This window comes from Seriola lalandi, unplaced genomic scaffold (genome assembly GCF_002814215.2).
Source record: "Seriola lalandi dorsalis isolate HSWRI2012SDOR001 ecotype SW California unplaced genomic scaffold, Sedor1 jcf7180002054671, whole genome shotgun sequence".
Taxonomy (NCBI): Eukaryota; Metazoa; Chordata; class Actinopteri; order Carangiformes; family Carangidae; genus Seriola; species Seriola lalandi.
The window spans coordinates 1,400,645-1,424,449 of NW_019525224.1; the positions used below are offsets into that span (position 1 = coordinate 1,400,645).

At 41.3% G+C, this 23,805-nt stretch overlaps 2 protein-coding genes across 2 annotated transcripts; both read right to left on the reverse strand.

Annotated features, from left to right (window-relative positions):
- Window positions 1-3,767: 3,767 nt before the first annotated feature.
- On the reverse strand, window positions 3,768-19,054 carry mmp15a (matrix metallopeptidase 15a). Its single transcript, XM_023421261.2, has 10 exons — window positions 18,260-19,054; window positions 16,494-16,642; window positions 15,261-15,383; window positions 14,849-15,171; window positions 14,222-14,383; window positions 10,851-11,269; window positions 10,435-10,573; window positions 8,802-8,952; window positions 8,551-8,666; window positions 3,768-6,621 (listed from the first exon to the last, which is right to left on the reverse strand). Exons 1-10 carry the CDS (start codon window positions 18,380-18,382, stop codon window positions 6,143-6,145), a joined length of 2,184 nt encoding a protein of 727 aa, XP_023277029.1. The 5' UTR covers window positions 18,383-19,054; the 3' UTR covers window positions 3,768-6,142.
- Window positions 19,055-19,741: 687 nt separating this feature from the next.
- Window positions 19,742-23,303, reverse strand: zpd (zona pellucida glycoprotein d). Its single transcript, XM_087177976.1, is given in 11 exon segments — window positions 19,742-19,916; window positions 19,919-19,999; window positions 20,118-20,223; window positions 20,425-20,608; window positions 20,701-20,828; window positions 20,950-21,064; window positions 21,919-22,076; window positions 22,275-22,483; window positions 22,778-22,885; window positions 22,969-23,020; window positions 23,194-23,303. Coding segments are annotated over 11 exon segments (1,230 nt in total). The 5' UTR covers window positions 23,215-23,303; the 3' UTR covers window positions 19,742-19,848.
- Between the last annotated feature and the right edge of the window lie 502 nt (window positions 23,304-23,805).

Here is a 23,805-nt window from a genome sequence, read left to right on the forward strand (position 1 = left end):
ATTAACTGCAGAGAAACGTTTTGTCAGGACATTATCCCTGTAATCTATAAACTGTTGTCCAACCCCCATCAGGGAAAACAGCAACAAACAAAAAGTGGTGATTTCCACCTGTGTGATAGAAAGTGAAAATGCTCTTTTTCAGACTACAACCATTAAAAATAGTGCAATGTGTAATACTATATGTTTGTATCTGGATCATGAATTTTGTTTTGTGTTAAAGTATTACACACTGCCTTTCTGCCAGAGAAGGGGATTTTTTATTTTATTTTACATAATTTGATTCCCATTTCACTTTGAGTGTAATACATTTACAAAAACAATTAAAAGTACACATTTCAAAACATGTCTCTTTGCTGTCCTTTATGCACAATGCTCTTGTTGGTATATGTGGCAGCTGCTCTCTCCCCTCCATCTCTGTTCCCCATTATCTCCAATTCCATCCTCATTACTGTTTTATCCCCGGCAAGTGACGCAGTGCCTCTTGCTGACTGGTCGGCAACAAGCTATATAAAGTCGGCCTTTTAACTAAATAACACTCAGGAGGAGACAGAGGGGAAGGCAAAGCTTATTAGTCAGTCTCAGGGTCTGACCAGGGCTCTGATGATCTACTTCTTATCTTGTTCCTTCAGCCACACGAAGACCAAAGCTTTACCAGACATTTGTATGAATGTCATTCCTTCAATTTGGCCTTAAACAGTAATCTATTCCCTTTTGCCAACAAAGGCCAAATACCACAATAGACAAATGAATCATCATTGTAATCTTACTTAAGTAGGGAATTGAATAAGTTGCACTTGTTATTTCTTGTAAAATATCTGAGTACTTCCATTACTGTTTAACAATAAGAAGAAGGTGACAGGGAGGATTTAAGGGAGATAAACAGCATGTAAAAAACAGTGAAAGAAAAAAGGAGGAGGAGGAGGTCAGAATTCAAAATGAGGATGTTTGGTGGAGAGGAGAAGAGAAAGCATGGCATGATGCCCGAAAGTGATTAGTGGCGATTCAGTGCTGCCCTCGCTACTTGACCAACTGGTAAACAGGACGTGGCACATTTGCTTGTATGGGTTGTTTTGTAAGAATAAAAGAACATCTCCTGTGATGGACAAGTTTATGGAGATACAAATAAACAACCTGTATGAGCATAGGTCATAGTGAATTACACATGTAAACGTTCGGGGCAGATAATCTGCAAGCCAGTTAGAGGTAGAAAAACATCACCAGGTCAGACAGGTGGATAGATCGCACCACCTCTAGTGAGGCCTGTTGTTGTGTTTGAGAATGGGAACTACAGAACAATTTATGGTGCTGATGAGGCAGGAGGCAGTGGGCAGATCCCATTATCAGCTCAGCGGTGGATAAGCTGGGAGAACAGCTCGATGACACAGACCCTTGGCCCTTGGCCGGAAAATGCAGAACTGAACCGGCCTCAATCCAAATTGAACAGCTGGATACGACAGTGGGCAGGGGCAGTTTGGGCAAAGACTCAGGAGGAGTGGAAGAGAGTGAAGATGAGTGTACATAAACTGAACAACTACATAAATTGGTGGGAAATCAAAGTTGTTATGCACTATTTATGTTTTATCAAATTTTTTGATATTCAATTTAGTGTTGTATGAATGGAAAAGGACAATATGCTACAAACGTGTGAGGACATACACAGAGAGAAATGAAAAGAAAAAACCCACAGAGACACAGTGAACAAGATGAAAGAGAAAGCGGGTGCAGAGGTAAAGCTATAGTGGATGATCTGTGACAGAGGCTAATCCTGATTACCTCTGACATAAAGACATGCGGGAGGGTGCTCTCAATCACTCAAAACAGACAAAGACAATCACACATGGACCTCATGTGCACACAGTAGCACACACATACACTCTGTATACATCACATCTGTGCAGCAGTACTCAGATTCTCAACTTAGATAAAAGTAGTAAAACCACAATATAAAAGTACTCAAGTAAAAGTTCTCATTATGTAAAATTGGCCATTTTGGGATGTTATATCATTAAATGACTAATAAAATCAGATTATTCGTGTTGTAGCTGGTACAGGTAACTAATTTTAATTACTTTACACACTGTTTGGTATTGCAATATGTTTATATTCAAAATGTATAAAGATGCTCAAATGTTTTAAAAGTCTTAATAAGCTTATAAAATATAATGTATTAGTAAACAGAAATTAGAGTATTTAGAATAGCTTGGATCGACTACAGTTCAACCAGGTATATTCAAATGCTGCATGCATATTGATGCATCATTAATGGTAATCCAAGGGTATAAAATGCTGCACTTTTACCTTTATGCTGCAATTACATTTAGCTGATAATACTCACATGCTCTTACCTGAGTACACTTTAATTGCAGGGCTTGTAACCTATGCCTCTCAAACATATCAAGTTGTATGAAATCTGTTAAGGAGCATTTAAGAAGAAGAAAAGTTCTGTAAACGATCACTGCCACTAGAGGTCGCACTAAACCACCAGCATCTCAGAGCAGAAAAAAAATGCTTGGTCGGCCATACTTCCGGGGTCGTTTCGCCACAACTGTCCCTCCCCTTCTCTTCACGTTCTCAGTTAGCAAGGTGTTATGAAAGCCAGTGAAAGCGGCTACTAAACACACAACAAGTGGCATAATAAAAAGTTACCCTGTGTACGAGAGCCGACAAAAAAAAAAAAGAAATAATCCGGTCACAACCGTAAGCCCATGCTAGCATTGCCGAGATATGCTCCATAGCAACGCTGGCAGTGGTTAGCGATAGCAACATCAGTGCTGAACACTTATAATATCGCTAACAGGAAGTAAGCTAGCGTTATCAGGCCTTCTGTAGCCGGTCACTACTGGAAATAGACACAATATTACGTAGCAAGTCAAGTTACTTACACATAGAGGAGGGAAAAAAGCCAGTTCCGAGACAAGCTACATCGCTTTAGCTGCTCTTTAGCCCTTTAACTTCCATCTCCGTAGAGGCAGACCAGTATTGGCTCCAAGGAAAGAAATCCAGCCTTGGACTTATTCGGGGGGGACAGGTCGGTGGATGGAGTGAGTAAAACTCTAAAAAACCTGTTTTGAAGTTGACGTGTTTTTGTGGGCCAACGACAGACCCGTTTCTTCGATGGAGGAAATTCCGAAAAGGTCGCTTGCACTTGAACGCTGCATTCTGCATTGCGCCATCATCTCACCTGTGGGCGGTCCCTTCGTAAAGGCAAAGATTACTCCATAACTTTCTCAACGGTCACTGGTGAAGGTAAGATGGCCAAATGTTTAACAGGAGGGACTCACGTGCACTAACCAAAATAACAGAGAAACTCACCAATAGAGGTGTGACTTCCTTCTCTGCTCAGGGTGCCATTATTCCACTTTTTCATTACATAGGAAATCATTGTTTGCCGCTATGTTATTGTTTAAAATCTCATTTGCAGAACCAATAGGAAGATATGTTGAATAGAACAAAATGTAAACACTTAGCAAGTATTATTACCTCCAAACTATAATGACATACAGTGCTTCGGTAAAGGTACTTAGCATTGTATCTGTGTATAATCACACATACAGACGTATTAAAATGAGGATTTACTTCCTGCTTTACTCTATTTTATCATTTTGTTTATGTTTGTGCTAAAAGTAGTAAGCATTACAAAGATTTCTCTTCAACATTTTAGAGACAATGATTCCCTCTTGTGGCCAAAAGTAGAATCAACTCCTTGAACTTGACATTTGCACAGCACGATAAAGGTGTATAATTACATGAAGCCATGAACTGCAGCGTTGTGTTGCTTTTACCTGTGAGTTTTATTGTGAAATCTCTATTGTACTCTACACAGGAGTGCACAGGCCTAACAGAACATGCCCTGCATGCATCAACATCATTGTAATAGTCTACTGCTGTTCTTACAGAAAACCTGAACAGAAACAAAATGTACAAAACTACAAATGATTAGTAAAAAAAGGGAAGAAACACATTTTTAAAAACTGTCCCTCATGCTATTTATAGTAAAAAGACATTACCCCCAATATTCACAGAAAAAAGGCACAATGAAACATGTAACACAGGCCAAAACAAAATACAAGCACAATGTCAAGGCAGAAATATAAAGCTGAGAGGTTAATGATTGTAGCATGTGAATACTGGCTTTAGACAGAGAAAAGCAAGGTAAAGACAGACAGACAGACAGATAGATAGTGACAGGATCACAACACATCCTGCAGATGTTTCTGTGCATGAATTATCTTTTAAATGCTTGAGCTGATTTTCCACAAGAGTGGAGAAGAAAATGAATACATTTGGGAGCACAGACGCGGGGTGAGTTACAGCAATTAAACAGAAAGGACAGACTAAGAATGGAAAAACAAAAAGTAAAAGAGGAAACAGAAAGGTTATGAGAGGGGGGTCGCAGAGGAAGTCATCTCCCGCTCATGACAACAAGCAGAGCAGAAATAAGAAGAGTTGAAAAGGAGGAGTGGACTAAGTGGCCCAATCTAGGTCAGGAGGCACAACGCCAGCGCTGCCCCTCCCCAAAATCCCTCCAACCTCCCTCCCTTGGAAAGGAAATGCTGGCAGAGCTCTCCCTCTCCCCCCCTTTAATCTCTGCCTCCCCCACTTTCTTTCTTTCCCTCTTCACCTCATTCTCTCTCATTTGCCCTTCTCTTATAACTCCACCACCATTTTTTATACCACCTACTTTTTTGCATTTTTCCCCAACTCCCCTCTCTCCACCCTCTCATGCCTGACACTACTAAATCAGCAACATGTGGGTTTAATGGAAACCAGACCCTGACCCATTCTTCTCTGGCCTGCAGGGTTCTCCCTTGTACACTTAATTAGCTTCGACTCTGTTTAGCTTTAGAATGAAAGAGGAAGAGGAGATACAGAAAGATAGATACTGCTGCTATGTTTTTACTCTTCACAGGTTGAGTTGAGATGGACAGAATTTGTATAAACCACAACACTTTTCAATTCTACTTGTTAAAAGTGATTAAATTGCCCCCTCGTGTATTTCATTCCAGCCGTGGCACCAGTCATATATCAATATGTCTCCGCTGGGATTGTGTTTTTAGTGCTGCAGTCTGAACAGTTATCATGGCTGTGGTGGGAGGAGGGGAGGCTGGAGCCCGTGTGTCTGTGTGTCTGTGTGCAAAAACTCTATGTGCCTTTGTCTGGGGAGGTGGTCTCTATGTGTTTTTGCCTACATATGTGGACATGCATGCACAAATGAGTGCACTTAGGGTTTTTTTTTTTTTTTAGATCATGTGATGTCGGGGCATGTGTGCATGTGTGTATATGTGAGAGAGAGAGAGAGAGAGGGCAGACATAATGGGCTCAGTGGGAGACGGGCGGTCATGGACGCACACAGCTGTCTGACATTCCTGCGCTGGTCGGAGGACGAGCTTCTCCTGCGAGTGTCTGTGTGTTTACAGAGAGTTCTGCTTTGCACGAACACACACGCACGTCAGCAGTGAAGCAACCTCAGCAAAATAAAAACAACAAAAAACAGAATCAAAAGTGCAAACTATCTGTTCTAAACAGAGAGAAGAAGTCAAGATTGGCACCTTGGCACCTTAGTCAAACGTATGAAAGACTTGTTCATATTAATGCATGTATTTGTATTTGTTTTAATCGTTGTGTGTATGTACAGTGTGTGTGCTTCTGGTTAATCTATGTGCATTATTGACTTTGTCTGCATTTATACTACAAATACACCATCTGTTCCTCCTTGGTACAATTAAGAGTTGATCGAAACTCAGATTCCTTGAATGTCTTGTGTCTTTTACAGTACACATTTGGTGACACATTTTTTTTTTTAAGTTGGATGGAAACGGGCATGATTTTGAATAAAGAGGTACTTTTTCAGACATTTGAAAGGCACAAAGGGAGGCACAGGAGAAAAACTTCAAGGCCAGTAGAGGGAAAAGTACACTGTAGCTCCATAGGCACCAACTTTACCACTTAAAGATTGTTTCACATGAGCAATAAAAGTTCTCACAATGAATGGGACTCAAAAAGGTGACTTCTCCTCAGATTTCTTTGACTTTAGTACTGAGTCAAAGCTTCTTTCCACCGCGCCGTGAGTAAAAAAATTTGATGCCAGCGTCTGCACCTGACAAATGATCAATACCCGCTCTATGCTCTCTAATTCCGTGCGTCACACCCAGTCCTGCAGTGAACGCTTGCAGTGCACCAAGGCCCTCGGCGTCTCTTTGTTCTGCAGAGTCCTGAGGATGGCGTAGATTAGGATGAGGATGCACAGGATGAGTACCAGAGGAACGATCACCATGATCAGGGTCATGACCTTTGATTCATCGTCAGCCACCGTCACGACCACATTCACCTCTTTGTCCTCCTCTTCGTCTGTGCTGTCAGGCTTGGAGCTTTGGTCTTCCTCTGAGTTTGTGTCTTTGTCTCGGCCTCGGTCTGGCTCTTTGTGCTCGTCTTTGCCTCGGTCTGAAGGCTTCACCGGTTTGTCTTTCGGTTCCTGCTCAGTGTCAGTGTCGGGCTCAGGGTCAGGGGCTCCCAGGCAGCCCATGAAGTCCTTCAGGATGGAGCGAGGGTAGCCTTTGTCTGCTTCTGTCTTGCGGTTGTCAAACCTCCAGTAATTAGTGCCTTTGTAGAAATATGTGTAAGCTGCATGAGAGAGAGATAAAAGACATTTCAGTCCGACAACTCATGTAGAATGGATAACTGAATCAATATAGAATATGTACAGCACTGATGTTTGGCATCAAGGCTCTGGCCTCGTCACTCCCCACTAGGAAACATGGAGTTCAGGAAGTGGGGGGTGAAGATGATAACAAGGTCAACAAGGTTGAGAGCCTATAGGTGGATGTTGGGTGAGTAGCATAGCAGCAGAAGAGTGAGCAGATTATTCATTACGCCAGTTTCCCGCCATAATTAACAAGGTGTGTTGGACATATGATGCAGTGAGAAGAGTGTGTGAGTGTAGCGGTGAGCTAGCTGGCCTTGCTCATTTCTGATATAAAAAAATATTTTGCATTTAATCTTGTCATAGATATATTCACTCGTGTTTTTATTTGCTTTCTTGCCAAGAGTTAAAGGAAAAGACTGATACCACTCTCCACTGCATACCAGTGTATGCTAGACATGAAGCCCAGCCATGGGACAGTTAGATTAGCATTAAAGACTAGAAACAGGGAAACATATTTGGATAGAGTCAGGCTAGCTAACAAAGCTAACCCACTAATTGACTTGTTTTTCCTTTTTTATTTTGTGCAAATACTGAAGTGTAAGAGGGAAAATTTGCCATGTTATGGAGGGCTATGTGTCAAAATGAGAAAAAAATAGGTCTTCTGTAATGTTATGTCTCTATTTTCAGTCTTTGTGCTAAGCTAAAATAACCAGCTGCTGACAGTAGCTAGATATCAATTTCCTCATCTAATTCACCTTGAAAGCAAATTATCCTACTTTCCAGAATGTCTCACTATTGCTTTACTTCTGTCAGTCTGATGGTCTTGGCTTTACAAAAGTGATCAAATGATTGAAGGATTGCAAGAATCATAAAATGGACAGTGGTATCTTCTTCTCCTTTTAAACAAAGTTTACCTCCCAAAATGTTGAACTATTCATTTAATAAACTTAAAGAAAAAGCTTGAGAAGTATTTTTAGACAAAAGGCAAAACACAGCAAAGACTTGAATGACTTCTGGTTCATTTTACAATATGATTCTTTTAGTCCTTCAACTCTTTTTGTAAATTAAAGAATCTATGTAGATATTATCTAAGAAAGTTTGCAATCCCATGAAGCCCATTTAAATGACAGACTTGCTCTGATTCTGCCAATTGTCATTTCATTTGTAACGAGTGCCTCATTTACTTTACCATTCGCCTTGACAAGGTAAAACTAAGTTCATTTTTTGTGTAAACAAGAAAGCACAGTCAGGAATGTTTCTTTAGGAACCAGTTTAGTCTTTGTACTCTCCCCTCCATTCCCACACTCCAGACCAAATGGACTTTGCGGGGCCAGAGCTGACTCTGGGGTTCAACAACAGAATTTACATAAAATATCAAACTACAAGAAAGCAATAAAAACATGAGCTGAGTTGCTTTAAGGCAATACAATTTGGCATTGAGATGCAAAAACAAACAAAAAAACTGCACACAATCTTTTTTGGGGTGAATTTCTGGGTGTAAATGTGGCTGTGTAGTGAAAACCAGGCTTGCAGAGACATTCGAACAGTGTGGGTGGAGATAAGATCTGACTGCTACAGAGTGCATTTAGAGCAGCTCTGCCACAAATCTAATTTCCAAAGGAAGGACGGGCCAACCCTCAAACCAGAGCTCTCATTCCTCCTTTCTCTCTCGCATCCCCTCACTTTTCTCTCTGCTCTGCTTGCTTCAGCCTCACCAATCTCAAATGTAATTTTTTCCTTCTGTCTTTTACACACCCCATTTCACCTCTCCAACCTTTCACTCTTTCCCTCCCTCCACCTCTTCTCCATCATACTGTTCTTCTGCTTTCAACACTCTATTAACAGCTTCTCTGATGTCCCCTTGTTCCAAATAAAACCTCTATTTGTCTTATTTAAGTTTTAGTTACCGCCGTCATCACTGAGGAAGGCTCCTTTGGGTGAGGGAGGGATCCTGCCCCATCTGCTGATTGGCTTGGGGAAGTCGCGGTCTGTCGTCCGGGTTTCCTCATTGTATCGCCAGTACCTGCACACAGACGTACAAAGATTTATACAGTATACATTACAGTATATTCAATAGCTGACTTTATATAGACATTGATAACAAGTGATGACACATTTTGTTGACCTTGTTGCATGTCTGTGTGTGAGTGTGATATACCTGTCTCCTGTGAAGAAGTATGTGTATCCGTTGGGCTCCCACCAGATTGCTGTGTCAATCTTGTGCGCAGGAACTCCTTGTCCATACTCATGTATGGGCTGTGGGTATCCTGGCAGCACGTCGGCCTCCCTGAACACCCAGTATCTATCATCTGCAGGGACAGAAGGGTTAAAAGTGTTTTTCAAATGTTTAAATGTTTATCTAAAGACATACACTACAACAATGTTTGTTACCTGGCTAGGAGAATGGAAACATGAGGGGAAGTTAAGGAGGGAGAAAAACAGAAACAAAGAAGGAAAGGCAGGACCGTAAAGCATGGGCAGAGAAAGCGATGGTGAGAACATCTGGCACAAGTCATGGGGTTTACTCACTCCAGAAGAAAAGTAGAAAGGACATGCAAGGTAGAAATGCTAGGCATAACACTGATTTTCCAAGATTTCCTTATGTGGAAGCCAGTTTCTCCCCTAACCATAACCTTTGGACACACTTTCAGCCACTTTCCACCTCTACTGCCAGGGTGCTACAGTAGTACAGCACAACACTAATAGCTAAGCTTGTGCACAAGGGTTTTCACTAGTTATTGTGCACACCTACTTTGAAACGCTGCTTAACCATTTTGACCTGATGTTTTGTCAACTACAGCAGTTAAATCATTTTGGCTTCATATTCTGGCCACCATTTCTGCAGGTTTTGTTGCATACGCTATCCAAGAATCTCTGGAGTAGATGCAAAAATGTTTTCCTCAAAACCCTCAAGAATGAGATGAAAAAGCAGGAATAACGACAACAACAGAAATCATTAACAGAACTCTATGGATGCTTACAGGAATAAATCTGTGATCAAGAGCACAGGAAACCTTGAAAATGCATGACAAATCAGCATATGGCTTTGTTGTTGAGGTGAAAGCTCTGCAGCTGTTCACATCTGGAGCAGTGCAGTGCAGAGAAGGCTGATGCAATCCTCCACCTCTCTCATGAGGCCTTTTGGGGCTCAGCTGGACTGGAGTCGTACTGGGCTAGCAACAGCTGCCACGCTGCACAGACCTCATTCAAGACACTCAGTGAACTCAGTAACACACACTAATACACTCATAGTCGCATTCATACGCACACGCAAAGACGCACAAACTCAATACTCCCCCTTTGTCTGCAGCCATATTATCAGACTGTTTAAACAGTGAATTGTTTGGCTGGTGAAGTTATTTTCTTTTTCACGTAACTTCAAGTGTTTTAAATATTTCTGTGTGTGTGAGAGAGTGTGTGCCAGCTACAGGGAGTTATAGCCGTGTTGAATTATTACCAACTCCCTGTAAATCACACTGAGTGGGGGAAAAAATGCTGAGTCTGCACTGTTTCCTTTCAGCCTGATTAATTCAAATCAAAGCACAGATTTGTGTTTTGCTCTCCATTTTGGGTTTATGGTGCGCACTCTTAAACAGCTACACGCTGGCTTTAGCTTCGCTCAGTGAAAAGCAGCTCGACCCCTTTGTTATGCCTTTAAGCAAACCATAAAAAAGCTCACCATACTCTTCTAAGAATGTCTTGACGTAAACATATCACGCAGTCTGCTCAGCCTGTGGAAACTGTGTTGGCAGAGTGACAGGTTTTACTGTTAATAAACAGCCCTGACAAACCTTTAAAGAAGACAAATTTGCCATCGTGGCGTTCATAGGCAGCGTCGATGTCACTGGGCAGGCCGATCCAGAAGACAGATATGGGCATGGGGTAGTTATCCAAGACCCGGTTCCTCCGCACCCTCCAGAACCAACGGCCCTGCACAAGCAAGCAAGACAAAATAATGCTGTTTATCTTTCATCAAAAATATGTACCGTTCACTTCCACTAGCACAACCTGCTGCTGTTGTGACTCTGTTAGTTCTTAGATTTTTAGACGCCCCCCTGCTGAGTAGGTCAGAGGTTGTAAAAACAACCAGGGAGCAGTGACATGCCCCTTGATCCACAACATGTGGAATATTAGAGCTTATAGCACAAACTCTTGGTTTAAACACTACATCTGCACAGATGTGATCAATAAGGTAATCACTTCTCACCTTGAAAACAAACATCTCTCCTCTCAGCATGGTCACTGTGTCAAAGTTGCCGTCACAGATGTCGGGGGCCTGGTGGTCTGGCAGCTTTGGAGGCCGTGGAGGAACAGAGGGCCGAGGAGGAGGCGGAGGAGCTGGGACATCTTTTCTAACCACTGGGGTGACAGGCTCCGGCTCAGGCTGGGAGTCGGTGGTGGAGGTGGGGGGGACGGGAGTTGAGGTCGGGCTTGGGGTCACCTCCGGATGGGCTGGGGCATCCGGGTTATCGTCGGTTGGGTTGGGTGTTTCGGGTTGGGGGTCGGTGGGGGAAGTTGAAGTGGGTTCATCTTCAGGAGGAGAAGCGGAGGTGGGGGAGTCAGCGTTGGCTTCATCGTCAGGGTCGGGAGGAGCAGCAGGTGGAGCATTGGTGATGAGAGGAGGACCTAGGAGAGAAAAGATGGAGAGCTTGTGTTCAGAATAAAAAGGGAAAAGTTTAATTTCATAGTTAAAGTGGTGAAATGGGGAAAAAAAAAAAAAAAACTTCCAGCTGAACTGAAATAAATCTCTCCGGCCTCTCTGTGCGCCAATAGACATCAATCATTTCTTTCATCCTCTCCTTCCTTCCCCTCACAGTATCCTCTCTATCTCTCCCTCACACAAAGAAAATGCTATTTTCCGTTTTGTACAGCCGCTATAAGCTCACTTGACTCTCTGCGCCTGTGCTGCTGCTCTTTGGAAAATGAGCCCAGCTGGTTGCTAAGAGAGGAAAACACACAGATACAGCCAGTTATGTAATATACGGACAGCTGATGGGCTTAAATACGCACTGAGTTGCTCTACGCCAAAAATATTCCCAGGAATATATCGAGGCTGATGGTGGCCAGTGACTCAGCCGTCAGTATGTGGAGAAATTCAGCATTTAACCCTGTAATATAGTCAATAGACAGCAAGGGTGTTTTGTTTGTTTTCAAGGCCCTGGATTTTCCAGTGAAGCTTAAACAGTGTCTAAAAACAGTCACTTAATTATCTATTTTAAATTATCTATTGTTACTTGCTCAAATCTGTGTTTGATTTCCCTGTTTAATTTTATTTCCACACACAATGGACTCTTCTTTTTCTCACGGTATACTGTATTTTAGAGCCTTGGAAAGTTCACTGTGTGATGAACGATATATTAGATATATTAGTATATAAGTGTTAATGTGTCTATGACTCCACACACTGAGGGGGACAGCACTGTCAGAATTAAAGCTACTGTACAGAGACAGGCAGTTCAGAATTACACAGTCTATCAGATGTTTTCAACCTTAAAGCTTTGGCCCTTTGGGAGCGATGAAGCACGATGCTGGGCAAACACAACATCTATCTCCATTTAACAGATATAGAGCACCATTATCATTCATTTGGAGTTGGTGTTTCTGACCACATTCACTTCCTTTGCTCTCGACCAACTCCAGAGGGAAGGTGCCTTAAGCTGCTAAATTCTCTTCAGGTTTATCACTACGAGCGATAAACATAACACACAGTCGTCTAATCCAGAGTTTTGGTTTGACTATATCTTCATATCCCTTCAAAACTTTCCTTTTTTGTCAGATACTTCATGCCTCAGATGAACCCAGACCTATGGCAATATTTGTGTATTTAAATGTCAAGTATTTTAACACTTCACATTACTTCTATATTATTTCACAAGTTAGTTTGTAATATAACTGGTTATCTTTTACGGCGAGAAACAAAGCTCCAGGGCTGGGCAGGAAGGCAACAGATGAGTAGCTGATGAGGAAAAACCGACCTGGGAGGCAGAAAAATGCAAAACTGCCGGCCTCTTTCATAAAAACGCCTACAAAGGAACCCAAATGTTTATTTCTGCCAACAAAGATTATGCTGTGTTGGTGTCTATTTAGAGTCTTCGGATCCTTTTTCTTATCCAATCAGAGCATTCCTCCCACACAGTCATTTAGATCTACTTAATAAAGTAAACTACTGTGTAATTTCAGTCAAAACATTTACCTTACAGAATTTACAGCAGAAAACTTGCAAGATTTTTCACATCTGCTTTGGCAAAACTCTAGTTTCCTCTGGTGAGGACCTCGAGTGTAGGCATATCAATAGGCCAGAACTGTGTGGGTGTGGAAAGATTTTGGGTTTACTGGGGAAACTAAAACCGTAGACAACATTCCCAAAGTGAATTGGATTTTTGATCTGTTACGTGACACCACAGATGTCACCGGGACAAAACAATGAACAGCAAAGAAATGTGGGTAAAAAGGGAGACATGTTTTCTTTGTTTTTGGCCTAAGGCAAAAGAAATCATAAATCAGTCATTCTGTTTTTAAACAATGTCTGTGATAGATTCACATCTGCAGGCCTCTAATTACAGCTTTATTAGGAGGCCCACTGTAGAAACACACCCACACATACATACAATACACTTTAATACACATATGAGCCCTGTCTCTAACCAATGCACCCGCACACACACACACACACCATGATGTAAACTGTCAATTAACAATGCCATCCATTCACAGAGAAAGCATGATAACATCATAATGGCACGCATGACACGCTGATCTGCGTGAGGTCGACTGGTGTGTGTGGTTGACCGTGTGTGTCTGTTTGTGCACTTGTGTCACAAAGCTTCTTTACAAGGCTTCCTGTCGTCCTCTAACACAGGTCCAGATGTTATATGAGTGTGATAACATGAAAGAAAAATAAATACATGACCAACCCTGGTGTTTTAATTGTAGTCATGGCCTTGACCTAATACACTGTCAAGAAGAACAGATTGTTTACACTACATAGCTGCCAACAGTTGGACTAGCTGTCTTTTAGTATCACAGAAGCGTAGCCAAAGTTTAGCCTAGCCATACTGTTTTGATAGCGTTGTCCAACGTTAATAAATATCAAGGTCTTTATTCATGAAGCTCAGATGGCTTGCTAAATTGTTTCACACAGAAGAATAAATAATCACAGTGAGTATTACACAACATGTATTTGGAGAGCAAGTAAATTAAAAACATGTGGAAACCTCCTTTACAAGATCAGAGTAGTTGTTACTGAAAAACACTTTTGTTTTTTGTTTTTCCACGTAAAGCAGCTTAGACAGTTGCTCCTCTATACGAACATCTGTGTGCAAGTGTAATTTACTACGAGGTTAATGAGCATCATTTGACTGACTGATGAACACATGCTGACAGCGCTCTAGGCACATGCATTCCAGTCCCACTATTTTTCCCGTCATCTCTCCTGTGTACACAGGCCTGTCTGACCTCCCTTTGCAGTCTGCAGAGAAATTGCGACACCTGATGTGAAATACTAGAATTCAGCAATCTGAAGTTACTAAGTACAAATACTAATAAATAGGTGCATCAGAAAGAGTATGTGCTTCTCACCGTATATGTACTGTATTCCTTTGATGTCATCCTCATGCAGAGTGAAGTTGTGTGTGTGAACCCACTGGTAAAAAGGAGCCATTACGGCACTGGGGTTATCGGAGTGCTCCAGACCCAGCGCATGACCAAGCTCATGGACCGCAACTAGGAAGAGGTCTATACCTGCAAGACAGACAGTGACACAGATATAGTATGTGACCATAATTTGTAAAAGAAAAGATTTAACTCACATCATGTGTTTGTCTGAAATAAAATTGATATTTACTAGATTAAATGGCACAGACATAAAGCTGCATTAAAATAAGCAGCTTAGAAAATCAAGCCAAGTGAACCCTGTTTTTCTCTATACAACTTGGGACATTTCTGAAACACATAATATGAGCTTTTCCACCATTTTGCAAATCCTGATGACACTACACAGATGGTGTTTACTTAGCCCAGGATAAGGAAAACCCTTGAATTAAGGTAATAAATTACGCTAACAAGCGAATAAGCAGTTTAGTATGGCATCAAAGCAAGATAGTTTAGAAATCAATTGGCCATCTGGTCATGTGACACAAGCAACAAGTCCCCAACATTGTTGACAGTTCAGTTCCTGCAAAAAAAAAGAAGAATCAACCCACTAACCCTCTGGATTTTGGTTCTCAAGCGTCCAGGGCTCATCAGCATCAAAGTGTGTATCGCCTCCAATGCCTGGTCCGGGATAGTAGGCGTGTGCCAGCGACCCCCCCTCGCCATCAAACAAGGACATATCGCCGTGGAAACCAGAGGCAAACAACAGCAGGATGTCAGCGAGCTCTGTCTGGCTGCTGTTGATGTTGATGTTGTTTTCAGCAGGCAGCTCCTCAAAGGTGAGCGGGGTGACCTTACTCCACACATCAAAGGCCTTGCGGATTGCTTCATACGTCCAATCCGCTCCCAGCGATGTGGGGATGAGCTGGTTCATTATACTGAAGCCAGAAGAGAAAGCATATTAAGGTTACTGTGTTAAACTTGCTGCTTAATCATTGTCTTATTCTTACTTTTCAGTACTATCGACCTGTAAGTGATGTGGTCTTTGTCCCACTGCTGCCCGGTGAGTGTGTAGCGTTTCTTCCTCGCACCATCGCCCAACTCCTCTGGTTTTCTGTCTGGGAGGCCACAACGAGGTTGGCGCATGGCCCTACACAACCAAACACACACACACACACACACACACACACAGATAATAAAATATTAGCTATAATGGTCATATTTTTAACAGCCTTAGTTCAGCTTTTATACTGTATGCATTAGCTTGTGAGAAATTTTATAAAAAAGTTAATTTCTAATCTTCTTTTCTGGTTCTCTTTCAAATCTGAAAGTTTTTTTTTTCAGTACTCAACACTGTATTTTAGTGCATGTATATGAAGCTACAACCAGCAGCCGGTTAGCTTAGCTTAGTATAAAGGCTGGAAACAGGAGGGAGGGGGGAACCTCTAGCCTCTGTCCAAAGGTCACATAATCTCCCAACTTGTCCTTTAGAAGCTTTAGTTTTTGTCTGGATAAAACTACAGATATTCTATGTTAATCAGAGAGTTTTAGAGGTGCTGGTAGGCCACTGTTATCAGAGCCAAGCTAGCTGTTTCCCCCTGATTCCAGTGTTTATGCTAAGCTAAGCTAACCAGTGGCTATTTGTAGCTTCATATCTGCTGTACAGACATGAGGGTGGTATCAATAACAAAGCATATTTCCCAAAATGTTGAACTGTTGCTGTAAGACCTTGTAACGCGTCCCTCACCTTACATACAGTATAAAGCATGAAAACAATGGCCTTATACACTGCATCAAGGCTGCAGTGGAATAAAAAGGATATGACACAATAGCTTGACAGGCTTCAATAGTGAAGAAGTGATAATAAGCAAGAAGAAAGTCAACTGCAATGTGAACTTTATCATCATAAAAAGTTATTAAGAGCTGGCACTGTTTCAGTTGTCAGTGGTAATGTGAACACAGTAATCTGGTGATATCACTGTGTTGGGGAACAGCCAGTGCACTGCAACACAATTGCTTCAGGATGCATGGTTGTTGAGGTGCGGTTTGTGGGCCAGCAACCTGAAACTTGTGACCTTCCTTGTATCATTCCATCAATACCATGAAATGCATGAAAAATATATTTCTACGTGCTTTAAAACACCAAATCCCTGGTTTAAGTTTGTGGTCACTGCACACAAATGTTTGATAATGTTGCATGTCACATGAGACAGACATCATGCAGAAAGCAACCACTGCTCCCAAACAATATAGATCTTACGTGACAGTGGCAGGGTCCATCTTTCCAGTCACCTCCAGCCCGTAGACGCGCTGCATGTCGCTGATGGCTTTGGACAGAATCTGAGCCGACTGCATGGTGGACATCTGTCTGCTCGCCTGAGACAGATAACCAAACTTACGAAGCCATGCCTGCGAGAAGGAAGCCGGAAATTATTTTTGCTCAGTCTGGCCTCAGAAACGTTGTTTATGCGCCTGTTTTTGTGTGTGAGTGATGCATGGTGTATGCATGTGTATGACAGCTTCAGCTGTTGGGAGGGAGCACTGTTTTGCTAATCCAGGAACAAGCCACTGTCTAATAACTGCAGAGAGCATCTGAGGAGTTAAAAGAAAAGAGAAAGTAGAGATACAAACCAGATGGCTCCCATTAACATTACAACATTCCTGCTTTTTCATTCCTGTACTGAGAGCCAATATGAGGAGAGGAGAGGAGAGGAGAGGAGAGGAGAGGAGGACGGGAAACACAAAAACTTGACAATAATTAAACAGTATGTCAGTTTGGTGGTACACTACAAAAACACACAGTTCTGCTTGTGTGTCTGGCTGACACTCTAGAGACAAATGCTAAATTTCCCCTCTTTGTTTGATGTGTGCTGACAGTGAAATTGAGTGTGTAGAGCCACGTAGCCAGGCAAACAGGACGATGGCTCTTAGGAAGGAAAAACCTCTGTTAAGCTTTAAGATTTACCCACAGGCCCACAGCACCACAGGCCCTCTCACACAGCTGGGACATGGGACTTTCTGCTTTCATGTATGTACAGTACGAACACAGGCCGGGGGCATCACACTCAAAACCATTGTGCATGCACACACTCAGAGAAAGAAAATCCTTCAAGACAATTTCTGCATAGCATGACAAGTCTCAACTAATCTAATGTCAGAGCAAGAATATTCACACAAGTGCCTCAAGAAAGGAAGGAAGGGGGCAAAACTCCTCATATAGTAAGGGTGCAATATAGCTGAAATCAGTATAGAAATAAAAATATTTATTATGATAGCAACCTCCTTGTTAGGAATTTATATCAGTGATATATAACTACACACATTAATTAATGCTTAGTGTGTTAGAAAACATGAACTGTTTAAACAGATGTATAAATCATTTACAGCTCAGTTTAAAGATGTTTGATTGTGTTCAAAACTCATGAAGACATGAAGTTTGAAGAAGATTTCAGTCTTCACTTTGAAAAAAGCAATTTGACTAAGAATTCTTAACTCAAGGTCAACTTGCTCGGTTTCTTCTGGACCTTTTAGCCGCATCTCATTGACGATCATCAGTTTCAATCACTGTCAATAATTCATTATTTGGCTACAAACCGGATAAAAATAGGAGAATTTAAAATTGAGACTGAAATAATTGGATAGATAGATAGATAGATAGATAGATAGATAGATAGATAGATAGATAGATAGATAGATATGCACCCTTTCCATGTGTGTGCCACATGTGCTGTGTTGATGTTATTTGGAAAAAGGGCAAAAGGTCAAATGACATCCCTGTAGTGCAACAGCTGACCTGATGCTTTGATGTTTTTGGCAACACAGACATGAAGATTTGAACTTGCTTATGAAGAACTACATTTCTACAATAAGACAGGGATTTCCTCGTATAATCAATAAGGATTTAATAGTAATATCATGACAATTGTAAATGTATAAATCCACAACACATGATGGAAACAATGGACTATTGTGATCATCTAAACGAGATATCTGGTCTGTACCTTGAACCCAAAGACATTACTGTACCTCAGCACCGAAGCCTTCTTCCTCTGGGACATCTGCCACAGTGCTGCACAGGATGAGGGAGCATAAAGACAACAATGTGATCATGATCTGTGTCCAGGGCTGCTGAGATGCCATCTTCTTCATGATCTGCTGCCTGGGGTCCCCAGATGGCAGCTCAGAGCTGCGGAGTGGCGAAGATGTGGTGACAAAAGCGCTGTAGAGTTTTATCCTCTTCTCCTCCTCTTACATTTAATCACAAGCTCCCCAAAAAAGTGAGCTATCGGCTCATTGTTGGAGTTGGCACATAAGAAATCTTTAAAATAAAATAAAAAATTAAAAAAAATTGGATATCACACAAATGAAGGTGTATTTACAAACCCTCCGAAAATCAAAACGATACTAATCCATTCCTGGTTGCAGGGAGTCCGATTTGTCCCGGGACAGCAGCCTCATGGCTCATTCAAGTGTTCATACAGCAGCTTCTTTCATGCATACAACTACTGTAGCCAGCGGGCAAATGAGTAAGTCCTTGCCCCTTTCCCAAGTCCACAATGGCTGATCAGCAGCAGGGAGCACAGTAAGAAATCCTTTGAGCCTCCGTCACCCTCTGCAAACACAAGCTGCGTCCCAACGCATGGAAAGTTCCTCAGAAGTTAACTTTGTGTATACGAAGAAAATAAATAAATTCAGGAGTGGGCAACACTATCACATTTCCTCTGCAGGCTCTCGTGGCAATGCAAGTCTTCGGTTTTAACACAGGACGGAAACGCGTTGCGTAAGCACTTGAGAGACCACCATCACACACTTGTGTAGCAGATACAAGATTTCTAATGATTTCCTATGAAGAGGACCCTCCTCCCTCTTAATAAAGCAGACCCACCTCACAGGGCCAGAGGAGGTAATGGTCAGTGTGCCATCTGCTGTTCCTATGGGAAACTACAGCAAATTATCAGTTATCGTTCTCATACACCACAAGTATATAAATCCTGGTGTTTTAACTCACATATATTTAGAGACTGTGGTTGTTTTATACTTGTTACATTTGGTATTATGCATTCCCCAAAGTTAAAGTTTAATTCAACTTGTTTAAGAAACTTTCATATTGACTTGTCATAGCAGGTGAAGCACAGGTGCAAGTAATAATTATAATGGCAGTTTAAGTGCCCTGACTGTTTAATGTCATCAGTTGTGTGTTTCCTTCTATGACTTATCAAAATCCTCCTGTGAAAGTCTAATATAGCTTTTGTATTATTAAAAACTGTTTCTCGCCAGGAATGCTGTTGCTTTCATTGTTTTATTGTGTTTTATTCCTCTTTGCAAGTGCAAGAGCCCCCCACCACCTTCAGTAGTTAATTTAGTTTCAAACCAGAAGAAAATGGATTAAAATCTACATGAAGCCTCCTGAACTGATTTAAGGAACTTTATTTCAAGTGTCAATAAGTGACACAAAAACTTAAATTTTGCATGTTTAGAGAAAGAGCTAGACTTTGGAAGTCACAACTTTGCCCAGTTTACAATTTAGTTTTTAATAAACAATTTAATTTTAGCTTGTATTGACAATCATATATCAGGACAGGAATATAAGAATACATGGACGTTTTTTTAAAGTTTTATTCAAACTGCAAACGCAGCAGCATTGTTGTCAGTCCTCCATTTGTGCGAGCCTCCTGCTGCCTGCCTTTGCCACAGTGATGAGGATGATGAGGAAGAAGCCCACAGTCCAGACACATGCCACAGGCAGCACCACCGTCATCAGTATGCCTGAAACAAATGTTGAATGGAGATAATAGACACATTCAGATCAAATACAGTGGGATAACAAGGCTTCTAATGAGGCCTGCGGAGTGAAAACATACAGACAACAGTGAGAGGATCTTACTTGACAGAGATCTTTCTGGTATTTCGATTTTGATGGGTCCATATGACAGGAGGCCCTGGACTGGGTCTGCTCTCACTGCTTCTCTCTTACTAATCGAATTACAGTTCTGTAACGAAACCAAAACAAGCCATTAGAGACTGCAAAGTGAAGCCATACAGCCAACACAATAAATCCTATAAAGTCATACACATCCCTTCATTGCTCTTTTGAGACTTTTTCTTTTTGTCAGTGTTAAGACAAGAACATGACACGTGTCATATCGGCATCTTAAACTTGCTGAGTATGACAGTATGATGAGAGCACTCACGGGGGTGCAGGACTTGTGGTCGTCTGGCTCACACAGCTGTACAGTGCAGTGAAGATACAGGTTGTGCGGCTCTGCTGTGAAGCGAAACATGTCGAAGCTGTAGCGGACGGTGGAACTCTCTCCGTTATGTCCAGACTGTCCCGTGCTCGCATTGAGAAAGGAGACGGTTCGGTCGTTCACGCACCTGAATCGAGAGATGGAAAGGAGGAGAAGGGATGGCATTTGTGGAATTCATAGTAACTGAGACGAACTGTCCATATTGAGAGGAGATCGGACCCGTTTAGAAGCAGAGTATGAACTGATCCCTCTGTTGTGTTCGGCTGGGGAGACGGTGTGGCCCAACACTCATTGACACGAAGCAGGAAAAAATCTGCAGGCTCTGTCACTGTCACCTCCACGTACACCTGGACACATTTGTTTTTTTAAAACTTCTTTTAAAGCCATCTGACACAGTACAAACGGTTTAACCAAGAGCCGATTAATATTTGGTTGCACTGATTGATCAGAGCATCAGCATTTACCTACCTTGTCTCTGAGCTCAATGGTGGGGGCACTGCTGAAAGCCTTAGTGTAAGTGTGGTCTGTGTATAGCATCATCTGTATTGTGGCATCCAGTTCATCGACGCGCATCACCTTCTCACTGTCCGAGTGCAGAGGAGAGTCAGGGAAACACAGGTAATATGGCGCACACACACACACACACAAAAAAACATTGTGTGGCATCTCTTAGGTGATGGATATGTTCAGTTGCCATGGAGATGGGGGGGTTGTAACTTATCTATCCCGAATGGCCTACTTCTTCTTTCCCCAGCCATCCACTGACTACTAGTAAATGACCTTTGACCCCTTCCCAGTTGATTCTGTGTCCAGCTTTGATTTAATATTTAAAAAGAGACACTTGAGATCCATGTACAGTCTCAGCTGACTAAACTTTGTACTTGCTCATATTTGTTTAAACTCAAAAATCATTGAGATTTCATTTACAATGATGTCCACCAGATACAAAATAATAAAGATACAAGATAAAATAACAATCAATTAAATGAAACATAAATAAATTCAGTGTATAATGTCACAACAAAAACCAATTAGAGCAGGTATAAACATAGGTTAAAAAGGTTGGAGTTTATGGATTTAGAGCATGTGATCATCATTAAACCATCCCCACGATAAATGAGTGTCAACATGTCACAAACATCTAAGTCAGTCTGTTGTTTTGAGAACTTTTTTTTCAATCTGATCTTCCCAAGGTCAAGAATTAACCTTAAAGTTCAACTGTGCCAAATAATGTTCTCCCCCCCAGTCTGTCAATCTGATGCAAGGAGAGCAAGATGAGTATTGAACTTGTTCTGGGTTGGAACAACCTCTCAAATCAACTGAAATACATATAGAGAGTGGAGCGGTCTGGTTTCAACGCCAGCGAAAAAACAAAATGCCATCAGTGTCAATACTCTTGTACATGTGTTTTTTATATTTTGCTTCGTACTTGCTTACCTGGAAAATGGGACCACTGGGAAAGGCAGACTGACTCTCCTCATGTATGGATAGACGCATGTGTAGGCCATCTTAATGACTGGATCCCTGATGATGTTTCCACTAACTTGAGGGTCTGATAGTAGACTCAGAGTGTATGAGATGTGAGTAAGGTTTTTCTGTGAGAGGGGAAGAAAAAACAAAAATGTTGCTATTGGTTACGACTACTTGTCCAATATTTGTGTTTCTATTGTGCAAGTTAAGTGACATTGGTTTACATATTCTGTTCTCTACTAAACCTTGAACTCACCAGTGAAAGTAAACCTTTACATGAAATGTATTGCTGTGGATGTAAATAGATAATATTGCAGTTGTACCTCCAGCGGCTTGCCTCCACAAGTCACATATTTGTCTTTGGATATCCTGGATATGTAGAATGGCACATCATCAATGACTTCTCTCTGAGCACCACACGATTTGTTGGGCAAGTGCAGGGACTCCAGCGGCACGTTATGATACTTGAAGAAATCCTCCACTGCTCTGATTGCTATGTAGTCTCTGCCACACATAACTTTAATGTGTGCATCTGTAAAAGTCAATTGTGATGCATATAAAATATATTTTACTGCAGAAACTTAATGCTTGAGATTAATAATTGGACTGCTTAGTCGCCACATCCCCAAAAAAACCGCAGAAATACCTTAAACGGAAATTTAGGAATTCAATTTAAGTGACAACCACTCAATGAGTAACCTTCACTCCCAACTTCATGAAAGTGCAATACTAAATTGCTGGAGAGCTGAAACTAACACCTAACTAACTTTTGTGTTAAGTAAAAGAAAACAATATTAAGTAAAAAACAAAATAAAATTTCACCTACTTTTGTCACACTGGTCAGAATAATATCCCATGGCACATTTGCAGCGTCTTTGGTCGTCGGACAGAACACATCTCTTGGAGTCAGTGCAATGTTCAACACTGCAGATTCCTGCAGATACAGCAAAGAAAGTGACTTAATGATCCGTCAAGCTACAACACATCAGATACGTTTCTACGAACAGACAGCCTTACCGTCAACACTATGTCGCGTGAGGCCGAAGAGAAGCACGAGGACAACGCTCAGCTGGTTTGAAGAAAGAAATATTTCCACTTTAACTGTGTAAAGTGTTAAATGATTTATTAATATTTGTAGCCTACCTTGTAAAAAAAAAAAAAGAGCTACACAAACAAACATTGAGCTTACTTTTCTTCTGAATGGACAATAATTTTACTACTACTTTAATAACTTACACCCACCTTTAAGCCGATTAGGATCATTGCTGTAAAAATATTTTATAGTAGTTTAATTATTTTTTATATTCCTCTAATTTTGAATACAATATTTTCAGTCAAACTGAACGTTTTCTCTGTCGTCGTCGTCTTCAGCACCTGCTGCTCTCCAATTATGAACACCTGTTGGTTTTTTGCAGCGCTAGATGCTCGTGCTCGTGCTCGTGCTCGTGCTCGTGCCCGTTAACGCCTTAAAATGTAACCATTTTCACGACTGGGAAAATGAATCCTATATTTATATATTTTTTTAATTTTATTTTATTAATCATTGTATGGTCTTTCAGTTATAGTCATTGGTGAAAAAAAAAATTTCAACCAATTTCTACAAAGATTTTGGAAACTGTAAACCCGGAAATAATTAATTTTAGGACGTAGCTTTTGAATTCTGGAAATTTTCAGACATTTTATCGACTAACAAAAATAAATGCAGTTTTGATAACAACATAAAAACATACACTTTACCCACTTACTTCTATGTACAATTAAATTGAATCTCCACCAGGTGTCACTATTGTCAGCACAAAGTGGTTCAGTGCTTTGGCAGGTTCACCCCGTCACCACTTACAGTATGTGAAATAG